At 40.5% G+C, this 12,228-nt stretch overlaps 1 protein-coding gene across 1 annotated transcript; it reads left to right on the top strand.

Annotated features, from left to right (window-relative positions):
• Positions 1–3,720: 3,720 nt before the first annotated feature.
• Positions 3,721–9,889, top strand: LOC134610362 (splicing factor Cactin-like). Its single transcript, XM_063453316.1, has 3 exons — positions 3,721–3,746; positions 4,295–4,578; positions 9,286–9,889. The coding sequence occupies exons 2-3, from the start codon at positions 4,416–4,418 to the stop codon at positions 9,774–9,776; spliced, it is 654 nt and encodes a 217-aa protein (XP_063309386.1). The 5' UTR covers positions 3,721–3,746; positions 4,295–4,415; the 3' UTR covers positions 9,777–9,889.
• The last annotated feature ends 2,339 nt before the right edge of the window (positions 9,890–12,228 follow it).

Consider the following 12,228-nt stretch of genomic DNA (forward strand, 5'->3'; position numbering starts at 1 on the left):
CTGAAAAAGCAAGAACGACCGTTCATCTTAAATGCAAATTTGGCTCAGCTCGAAGTAGCTCAATCTGTAAACTAATGAAAACATTAGCAAGCTGAGGTAGACAAGTTGTGTACACAAATGCATTCTAAACAGATATTTGCACCCATGTAAGGCACGTTTCACTCAATCATAAACACTTTTTGCTTCAAGGCTAGCCAGTATTACATTCTTTCACAAAAGACATAATGGTATGAAGAATTAATAAAAAAGAAAAAAAATAGCAAAATGATGTCAAAATATTAAGTAATGATAATTCTTCTGCAAGAGTGCATAGATTTGAGCATTAGTGCTTAATCTGCCCTCTGGGGTAGGAAGGACAGAGGTAATTGGAACGTTTAGAATGGCGGATCTGAATAATATTTCTTCATTCTATGAATAGAAGTAAGAACTAAGAGCACAAATCCCCTTACGCTCCACTAGAACGGACACACACACACACACATCCGTACAGATCACACAGACAGACAACCAGCTGTTTCAAATAGTTAAGGATTCATCTCATAACGAAACCGTGCGGCTTCCTGCAGAACAGGATCTTGCAAAAAAGCAAGTAAGTTCCACTTCTAACCTTATATATATTATTTCTTCTTTATCATCTTATAGATGTTTTCGAAGAGGGAACCCAAGTTTACTGAAATGGAGCATGGAGGAATAATAAAACTCTTAGACAAATTGATCATTTTAGAACATATGGTTTGTAGACACAACTGTTTTGTTTGCCCCTTTATGCTTGCTATATATTCTTAACCCCCTCATTTTTTTGATATCCTTATATACTGTATAGGAAAAGAAGTGCCATTGTTCTGGTAATTGGTAAAATTATTAGTTCATAGCTGGTTTAATGGTATAACTATCAAAACTGCAGGAGAAACAGACAAATATAGTTTAATTGTTTTTGTTTTTTCTAATTGAGGCTGCATATCACTTGTTTTAGTTTCTTCTGTAAAATCTCTGGAGACATTTCTAACTTTGTGTTCTTGAAATTAGTTAAAAGAGCTAATAGTCCCGGGACATTAGGGTTTGCGTCTTATACAAAGTCCATATTAATTTAATGTTAAATCATAAAGAACATATGTTTAAATTTACTAGGCAAACTTCAATGTGGTTTTTTTTTTTACTTTTTGTTTTACGTAAAAATATATATTGAAAAGTGCAGGTATGAATGTAACTGGGGTATACGGAGGACCATCTGGTCCTACATTAAGATGTAGCTGGACACATCCCTTGTACATATAATAAGTTCAGTGTGACATCTTTCCTTTCTGTTCTTATTTTGTACTTAAAAGTCAAATTATGCTTCTCGAACATTATTTCAAGCTCACATTCCATACTACTTGTGATTGAATTCTGGAAATAGGACACAGCGCTGTTGAATTTAAAAGTTAAGGTAAGACTAGCCAAATTGAAATTTTACCTTAAATTTGAAATTCACTTTAAATTCTCAGTATAGTAAATAACCCTGTTTGTTTAACGCTGTATCCTTACAGTGTTTTAACTCATTGGATGCCACATTTGAGACATGCATATGCTATGGTATATGTCTGGTATGCATGTGTGATCATACTGCTCTGTTATTAGGATCACAGATATATAAATGTAAAATTAGATGTGTTTAGCAGCTGTTTTACATCTGTAGTAGTTTCAAGTAACATTTTAACTGCAAGGTTTTCTTATTTTTAGACGTTTTATGACACATCAGTCAATAGGGAAGCTAAAGAATCATGTTACTATGCATCCTCTACGGTAGCTGTTATTTGCTCGATGTGGGCTTTCAAATTAATCTCTGGGGTTTCTTCTCTAAACTGATGTTGCTCTTAGATTTGTACAACAAATGTACTATAACGTGACCTAAGAAGTGAAGATGTGCTATCACCAAGAGTGTTCCTCACTCACTCAAAATGAAATGTATAAAAGAACAACAGATTAGCTGATATAGCTGCAAAAAGCCAAAGGAGCTCAAAAGGTGGGATAGCACATACAATATAACAGGTGCAAGTAAAGATACAACGTGTATAACAGGACGTGATCTGTAACAAATCTAAAGGATAATAAATTATATATAGTGAAGTATGTAATGACAAGTGAAAACAGCACCCACGAGGTAGAGAACTTACAAGAAGTACAGATGGTCTGCGCTCATCTCCCCTTAGGGGTATCTGTATACAGGGAACTCTTCAAGTGGAAATCCTCAAAAGGATAAAAATATATACATAGAAAAGTACTGTTAAAATGTAAAACAATTTTTATTGCACTGATTGCACTTACATTCAGGTAGCAATCAGCAAGCACATCTCCACTAGCAAGTGGAACAGGATGGTAAATGAATCTGTGCAGAAGGTGGAACAGCAGCTGGTCACAAACCACTAAGTGCCAGAAATAATAAATAAACAAATACAATCATAAGATAAAATAAATAAGAACAAAAAGTCTTTAGAATACTCAATTGAGTATTCTAAATACTTTTTGTTTTTATTTTATTTAAAATAATAATAAATTAACAAATACAATCATAAAATAAAATTAAAACAAAAAGTCTTTATAATGAGTATTCTGAAGACTTTTTGTTTTTATTTTATTTTATGATTGTATTTGTTAATTTATTATTTTTTTTGGCACTTAGTGGTTTGTGACCAGCTGCTGTTCCACCTTCTGCACAGATTCATTTACCATCCTGTTCCTATGGCTTTTTGCAGCTATATCAGCTAATCTGTTGTTCTTAGATTTGTCACCCATAGAAATCGGTCACCCCAATCTTTCAGAATGCCCAAGGTATCAGCCAAAGATGGCTGCTAAGTGAGGTGCTGCAAGGTGAGTTAAAGCACACAGAGGTTTAGAGGGTGCTCTGCAGCACCAGGAGGTACACAATTTAAGGCTAGGGTGCAGATGTAGGCAACCTTTGGCACTCCAAATATTGTTGACTACATCTCCCATAATGCTCTTATGGCCATTAAGCTGGCAAAGCAGCAGGGGAGATGTCCAAAACACATTGAGCGCCTGGATTGCCTACCCCTAGATTATGGTTATACATGTCTGATTAATGATTCAATAAGCCTACCCCAAAATCTTAATCTTACCCATTAATATTACTGTAACTGTAAGTGTAATGAATCGTAGTCAGTTGCTAAATCTAACCCTAATTTAACCCAGTTTCCAATTGCACCCTAGTGCTGTGTAACCCAGATTTTACTTACACTGCAAGTTCTGGTAAAGCCCTCTTCAATCAGTGTATACGTAGATTCCTGTGAGATCACGTAGACCACCTACCTTCGTTTGCATAGGTGAAAGACGAGAAGGGGTAAATGCCTCTGTCACCACCGATGTACAGGCTGTATTTAAAGGAAAGACATACAACCAGCTTCAGGTGATTTTTCAAGGAATCGAAAGCAAGATTAGAAAAGGAGGACCGAACCTGGATATTGGGTATTGGGAGAGTCTCCTGCAGCAGCTTAGGGCTTACATGGCCAGAGCTAGGTAAAGAACATTTTGCGTGATGGGACTCCACAAAGACACGTTGTATGGCTTGTTAAGTATGCAGTAAAATTGGCAGACTGATTCATATTTATTTATCTTTTTCGTTGATTTTTAGGCTTCGAGAGAGACACCATGACGTCTTGCGTCAGAAACTCTTCAAACTGAAGCAAGAGCAGGGTGTGGAAAGCGAGCCTCTCTTCCCCATTATAAAACAGAACATTCCTAACGGATAAGAAGTAAGGCAAACGGATTTTATATAATTATAGTGCAATAAGTGTGTTTTCTTGCATTTCCTTTTGCCCTCTTTTACAGGCCTACCCCCTACTTCGGTTCCGGCACACAACACCGACTTAATTCCAATCACAAGGTATTTCACTATACGATATTAACCGACCACAAGTTTAAGGCCGTAAGGCCTGTATTTGTGGAGGAGTTAGCGTTCCTATATAAACGCTACTCCTCCCCCCGCCCCCCCCTTCCTACCTTGCCGTACGCACGCTGTTCACCCCACCCACCTCTCCCTCTTATACAATTCATTCGGGGAGACCCTCTTTTACAGGCCTACCCCCTACGTCGGTTCCGGCACACCACACCGACTTAATTCCAATCACAAGGTATTTCACTATACGATAGTAACCGAGCACAAATAATAAATATATATATATGTGTGTGTGTGTGTGTATATATGTATATGTGTGTGTGTTAACTGGTTTGTTCCAACACTGAAAATATAACATTTGTAATTGACTATCTCATATACAGTAAACATTTCTTGTCTTCCAAGGCCAGACCAGGGAGATTCTGTCTCAGAGCAACCTGGCTCATCCTCTGCAGCCAATGCCCCAGAGGATTCTAGCAGTGCCCAAGAAGGTGATGGCAAGGGTGAAGGTGGGGAGTCTGTACTCATGGAAGAAGACCTAATCCAGCAGAGCCTCAATGATTATGATGCTGGAAAATACAGCCCCAAGCTGCTGAGTAACCAGGAGCTGCCTTTTGATGCTCATGTAGTAGACTTTGAAGAGGACCAACAAAGACTGGTGCTCTGCAGGCAACAACTACAAGTCACAGGTATTTACTAATTGAATGTAACAACATTTATTTAAATGTTGTTGTTACGTGCTATTAAATGTAAAATTTTGCCATGACTTAATCAATGCTTTAAAGTGACACTGTAACTGCCTCGTCTCATTAAAGTGGTTATAGTGTCTGGAGTTTCCTGCCACTGTCCTTCTGTTTCTGGAAGTCCATCATACTGTGTGCTGTTAGGGCTGATGAGTAAGCCGAAGCCTGAGCAGAAGTGACTGGCTGAGAGTGACAGATGGCAGCTCTTAGCCTATCACAGTCCCCATTGCTGGTATGAATTGGTGTGTCTAGAAGGAAGTGCGTAATCTGTCTTGGCCACAATTCCATTAGGGGTCAGGCTGTGGCGGCCAGTGACCCTCGTTCAGTACTAAACATCATGAACATAGTTTAACACTGAATGGAATGGCCGTTCAGAGGAGACCAACATGATAACCAATTTAATGCTATGAAATAGTTCTAGTGCCCCTTTAATGGTTCAAACAAACAGTATTAGAACTCTGATACATTCTGAGATGTTGTGAATCCAGCTTGGCTCTTAGAGGGATACTATAAGTGCTAAAACAACTTTAGAGTTAGGAATACAAACACTATAGTGATCCCTTAACCCCTTAAGGACACATGACATGTAGTTGTTCTGGTGAGTATAATCGTTTCCTTAAGGCATTTTCATGCAAACACTGCCTTTTCAGTGTTTACTTTTCCCCCTAGGGACACCTCCAAGTGGCCACTCCTCACATGGCCACTGGAGATGCTTCCTGGGGCAGTGCTGCAAAGTAGGCAACACTGTTGTTCAGTGTCTCCACGCTCTGCATGGGGACGCTGAATTTTCCTCCTATAGATGCATCTCTATCAGGAAATGCTGATTGGCCAAAATGGCATTTGGCCCCATCTCCTTCTGATTTCCGCCAATCAAATGCTTTCCCTATGGGGAAAAAAAGCGGCAATGCTGATGATGTCACCAAGGAGGCGGATCGGTGCGGGGCCAACGCCGGGACCCATGCGGCCCTTCTAAAAGGGGTTAGGGGGGGGGGGGGGGGGGCAAGCCACCCAAATGGTGGATTTAAAACTATAGGGTTAGGAAAACATGTTTGTATTCCTGACCCTATAGTCTTCCTTTATCCCCTTAAGGACTGCTGACGGTTCAGGACCGTCATCGGAAAAATCCCCTTTAGGACTAATATGGTCCTGAACTGTCATAACGGTAATAATTACTTACTCGATCGCAGCCGTTCCCCCGCCGGCGATCGGCATTGCTCCCGGTCTGGAAGGGCTGCCTGACAGCCCAGGCAGTCCACCCTCGGCGAATTAGGCCCCCGCAGCCATGTGATCTCGAACGGAGCAGTCACATGCTGCAATAGACTTCCGTGTATCTGCCTGCAGGGGGACTGCTTGAACTGACAGGCAATTTAAATTTTACGTGCATATTTATGTAATATTTTACATAATTAAGTAATTTTATTGATTGCAATTTGAGGGACCTGCCTGACAACCAAGGCCAAAAGTCCAGAGAATTTAATTTGCTAGCACTGTATTTAACCCTGTAACGTTCCAAGACACCCTAAAACCTGTACATGGGGGTACTGTTTTACTGTTTTTATTGTCTGTGAAAGTGCAGTTTTTTGCATTTTTTCACAGCCAAACTGATATTGTTGTGATACGTTTTACTGTTTGTGTCCAGTGAAGTCTCCTGAGTATAACAGTACCCCTCATATACAGGTTTTATAGTGTTTTTGAAAGTTACAGGGTCAGATATAAGGGTCACATTTTTTTACATTGAAAGTTGCCAGGTTGGTTATGTTACCTTTGAGAGCATATGGTAGCCCAGGAATAATGATTACACCCATTATGGCATACCATTTGCAAAAGAAGACAACCCAAGGTATTGCAAATGGGGGTATTGAAATATGTTCAGTCTTTTTTAGTAGTCACAAATACTGGCCAGAGTTAGCGTTCATAATAGTTTTTTGCATTTTTACAAGTTGCTGGGCAGCTTTGTTACGCTCTCCACGGGGTCGCCGTTTTGCAGGATGCATGTGGGGTGAGCTTGTGATCAGCCCCACTGTAAGGACACCATGCTCCGCTTCAGGGTTGGTGATCTTTGGCAGAGGTAGACAGTGCGTGGTGTGGCTATCTACGAGAACGGCAGTCATTGTGGGTCCTGCTAGGTCTCCGGCTCCGCTTGCCAGTGTCATGGCTCATGGAGTGGATAGGTGAGTAGTCGCTTGTGGAGTTGCTTGGGGGATTCAGCTAGGCAAGGACTCTTCTAGCTCCTTAGACCCGTGTTTCGGTACCCCGCTGGTTACTCTGGTTGTTGTGGAAGGGACATCCCCTCTGCCGGTTTTAGCGCACATGGTCACCGCCATCTTGGGTGTCGTGCTCGGGCCCTCAATCAGAATGTTGGTGTCTCTGGGGTCCGGTTGCACAGCCCCCGGGTGTGGGCCGGGATCACCCCAACCAGCCCATGGGCAGGATAGTGGGGCAGTGGCAGTCTGCCCCTCTCACTGCTGGTTTAGGCCCCAACTCTGTCGTCGGTGGCCTCACCTCCTGGGGACTGAAGCTCATGGAGCCAGCCTCTCCCTGGATCCGGTGTCTCTGTGGCATCGAAGACCCACGCTGTCGGTCCGTTTTCAGGTTGTTTTCTTTGTTTTTTATGCTTGATTAGGAATGGGTTGCAGGAGCTGAACTCTCTTGCGACCGTCCAGCTCGGCGGTCCGGCCCCGCCCCCCATTTTTTTGCATTTTAAACACACAAATATAAATGCTAACTTTGGCCAGTGTTTGTGACTAAGTGGCTACAAGAAAACATACCCCATATGGATACCATGGGTTGTCTACTTTAAAAAATAAAATAAAAAATATATGTACATGTGAGGTGTGATTTAGAGATTTATGACCGATAAGTGTTACAATGTCACTATTGATAAATTTTAAAAATATATATTTTGAAACAGCAATTTCCTACTTGTGCTTATAGCCCAATAACTTGCAAAAAAAAGCATGTAAACACTGGGTGTTTTTTTTTTTTTTTTTTACTCAGGACAAAACTTTGAATCTATTTAGCAGTTTCTTTCATTAGCTTTAGTAGTTAAGGGGACACTCCAGTGCCAGGAAAACCACCCGTTTTCCTGGCACTGCAGGTCCCCTCTCCCTCCCAACCCCCAGGGGAAAATTACAGCTTAACACAAACACCACAAAAGTGTTAAAACAGCTCTGGTCCTTAACGTAGAACATGGCCCGAACAGTCCGGTCCTGAAGGGGTTAAGCTAAAGTGTTCCTTTAATTGCTGTTGCAATTTCTCTTGATCCACAACTGGAAATCTCATTTAATTACTTTTCTATAAGAATTGAGCATGCATTAAAATGAACATGCATATTTTTATGTATTTTTTCTTTACAGTAGAATGATTGCGAAGTACAATTACTATTTCTGTCTTTTATTATTGTTATTGCATTATTCAGCTGTAGATTTATAGGAAAGAACCCTGTGCTCAGATTAAAAACAAAACTCAAATCTTTCTCCAGTTTTTATAAAGAAATACTTCAAAACTATTTGCTGCTTTTCAGCAGTGACCAATAAGCTGTTTGCATGCTGTATTCTGTCCATTAGATGGCAGCATTGCGCTGAAACCATAGACATGGTATAGGGTTTTTCCAAAGACCTTATGAAGAATGTTTGCAGGTGTTACCTGAACTTTGAGGAACAATCTAAAGTAGTGAAACTCGAGCACATGGATAGTGCTCAGGCAGAAGAAAGCACTTTAAAGAGTTACTCTTCACCAGACAACTTTTATTTACTCCAAACAAAGTAGCTTTTAGTGCAATTTTATGATTACATTTGACAAGATCATTTTGTTTTGAATGATGCAGTTTAATATTCATGTCCTCCTACATTGGAGGTTTAATAAATGTATAGTTAAAAAATTCTCTGGGGTTTATCAAAGTTTAACTCTATAGCCTAATCAACTAGGGTAAATAAAATACCTACATTTGGGGACCTTACATTTCTGTGAAGCCCCAGGATATACATGTCCATGCCTGCCCTAAATTTAGTGGATGTCTCACTCCTAGAGCACTCTCTGACCCGTCTTGAGATGTTCAATTTATATTATTCTCCTATAATATAATATTTGCGTATAACATTTTTACGGTAGAGGATGGATATTGGCAGCCAAACCTGATTCGGCAGCTGGATAAGGCATTGAGGAGTTGAGCCAAGAAGCTAATAGGCATTGAGACGTAGAGTAAATGGACAGCTTGGATTATCCCACTCTCAATGATCACCTAGGGAAAATGACCCAGCATATGTGGTGGTGGGCAAACTGGGTTGGATTGAAGGAGAGGTTTCTGATAATGTTCTAAATTGCTGGCCATTTGGAGGGCAGCTGTTAAGCTGTACATAGTAGAAATAAATGTAGATAATGGAAAAGTTAAAGTAACTATAATAGTTTGTGATCCTCTAATCATTTAGAAAAATAAAGTTTCAAGCTTGTGGTTTTTCTTAATGATCTGTAAATTACAAACTTAACTGCTCAAAGTCATTTAATCACTTTGAATGATATAATGATTTTAAAGACTGTGTGAGTAAGAAGTGAAATACATTTTGTGGGATGCTGCTTTGTGTTTATATTTGTACTGCATAGCGTATATTAAATTACAGAAGGAAGTACTGATATTTTTTTCTTTGTTCTCCCCAGGTGATGCCAGTGAGAGCCCTGAAGACATCTTTATCAGGAAAGCGAAAGAAGGTATGGATGGTGATGAGGCCCAGTTCAGTGTGGAGATCCCAGTCACAAGCAAAGCTTACCTATGGGCGGACAAATATAGGCCTCGAAAACCTCGTTTCTTCAATCGTGTCCATACAGGCTTTGAGTGGAACAAATACAACCAAACGCATTATGACTTTGACAATCCTCCCCCCAAAATTGTCCAGGGCTACAAATTCAACATATTTTATCCAGACTTGATTGACAAACGATCTACTCCGGAATATTTCTTGGAGGCTTGCCATGACAACAAGGACTTTGCTATATTACGTTTCCATGCTGGGCCTCCTTATGAAGACATTGCTTTCAAGATTGTCAATCGCGAGTGGGAGTATTCTCACCGACACGGCTTCCGTTGTCACTTCTCTAATGGTATTTTCCAGCTGTGGTTCCACTTTAAGCGCTACAGATACAGAAGATGAGCCATGACCTGAAATTAGACCATTTCTTTCCTGTTTTTGTATAGCAACAAAAATCAAATTTGGAGTTTTAGTGTTAAATAAAAAATATGGAAACAAACCAAGACTTTTTAGAAATTCCACCCAAGACCATAATAAATGTTTGGCCAAATATCCTGGGTGCCCTCACTGGTGGGTGAGATTGTAATACTTTTGTACAAATAAAAATGTTTGTTTGTTTATTGTTAGCCATGGGGTTAAATGGAAATTATCCAAACACAACTTATTTGCAACTTCTTTTAACCGTATTGGCACCTGAATTAGTCTCAATTGAGATATTGCCCAGAATCCTTAGCTCTATTGTTTACACTCAGCTCATGTGCACGTCCATCACCTATTACACCGTTTTATATCCAGATTTTGTTTGTCACGTGCCCACTAACTGTAATTTAATTATAGAGCATCACATGGGGGTGGGGGGGGGGGGAGAATGGTTAACCTGAGTTATGTGATTTTTTATAATTTATTGAATGGTATAATTTCTAGAGAAGTGGTAGTTAAATGTTAAAAAGAAGAAAATAAATTAGATTTAGCATAGTAAAAAAGAAAACATTTCGAAGGATGATGTCCAAATATAAACAATTAACATTTAGCTCATGCCAGTGATTTGTGGAAGGAGAAGCAAAGGGGATTTCTGGATAGTTCTTACAGACTTGTCCATTAGTGAACATATTTCTAGGAAATGTTTAGTAAGACATAGTTAAATTTTAGCCTCCTATACTTCCCTGGGGCATATATTGTTACATTATGTTTGTTAATCAAACACTCAAAGCACCATAACCACTGCAGTGTTGGTACCCTGCCCCCCATTAGGAGTTAAAACATTTGCAGATGGTTTCAACAACTTATCTGGGGTCTACTGGGTGCCCGCTGACTTCTCCCTGAGTGCCAGACGCTTTCTGTATTGAGATAATCCTGCCTGCAGGGCTTAACTCATTGTCTGACTGTGATCCACTTACCAGTACTTTCAACCAATGAGGTGGCTCTGTACAGCAGGATTCTGAGGGAGAGCTAATGGGAGGAAGTGGATGCCAGGTAAGTTGTCAAACCATTAGTAAACTGTTTAGGGCAGCGATGCCCAAAAAGTAGATCCACAGTTAGAATTACAACTCCCTTGATGCTTTGCATTCCTTTTTGAAAGACAAAGCTTCATGGAAGCTGGCGTTTTAAAACATCTAAGGATCTATTTTTGGGGCAGCCCTGGTACCATTACTGCTCCAGTCCGCTGGTCTGGAAATAGTGCATAGGAAGGGCAGGTAGAGGACCAAAACAGCAAACACTACAATGTACCTGGTGAGTACTATTGGAACAATAACTCCCAGTCCCTTGAGTAAATTAGTGGAAATGCAATTGCGTGTTGTCCTCTGTTAAAAGCTTCTCAATCCAGATATCAAATGAAGGTTCTCTGCTGTGGTAACAAAGTTCCATGGTAACTTACAAAAGACGTAATAACACACATACCATCACACTTTTAATGAGTGATTTGTGAGTGCAATTCTAAACTATGAGAGTGTTTCTATATCTCTTCTCCTAATGATCTTCAAGCTAAAGTAATTGATCGAAAACTACAATTATTGGACCATGTGTGCTATCTCCTAGAGCAGTGGTTCCCAAACTTTTTTTTTGCTTGAGTACCCCTTGTCAGCACATTTCTATAAATTGTACCCCTCAAATTAGCGACATGTTTGTTATTACTCTAGTTGCTGTTATTTCAAATGTATACATGTTTCTCTGTCCGATCTCCCTCTGCTTCTCCTCTGTCCCAGGTCCCTGCTTCTCACAGTGCAGATACACACTGACACACATGCAGACACACTGACATGTGCATATACAAATATAGAAACACTGACACAAAAACAAACACTGAAGCAGATGCCCAGATACACACACTGAAACACATACAGATGTACAGACACACAGATCCAAACCATTACACAAAGATACTAACAAGGACACTCACAAAGATACAGACACACAATGACACTCACATAGATAGATATACACACTGACACACATGTAGATATACAGGCACACAGATACACTGACACACATGCAGATGCACAGACAAACACTAGGCCGGTTCAAGACTATTTTGTGCCGTTGGCAAGACCAGCTACTTGTGCGCCCCCACTTCAAATTAACAAAACTTGCCAACTTTGTGTGTCTTTCTTCTCCCAGCCACTTTGTGTGTCTTCTCTCCCCCCCCCCCTCCTTAGCCCCTCTGTCTCTTCCACCAAGCCCCTTTGTGTGTCTCTTTCTCTTCCCATGCCCTCTGTGTGTCTCTTTGTGCTCCCCAGCTCCTCTGTGTGTGGGTCTCTTTGTCCCTCCCAGCCCCTCTGCGTGTCTTTGTCTTCCCCAGCCACCATCTCCCTAGCTCTTCTGTCTATTTGTCCCATTGCACCTCCCTATCACCCAA

This window comes from Pelobates fuscus, chromosome 5 (genome assembly GCF_036172605.1).
Source record: "Pelobates fuscus isolate aPelFus1 chromosome 5, aPelFus1.pri, whole genome shotgun sequence".
Lineage (NCBI taxonomy): Eukaryota > Metazoa > Chordata > Amphibia > Anura > Pelobatidae > Pelobates > Pelobates fuscus.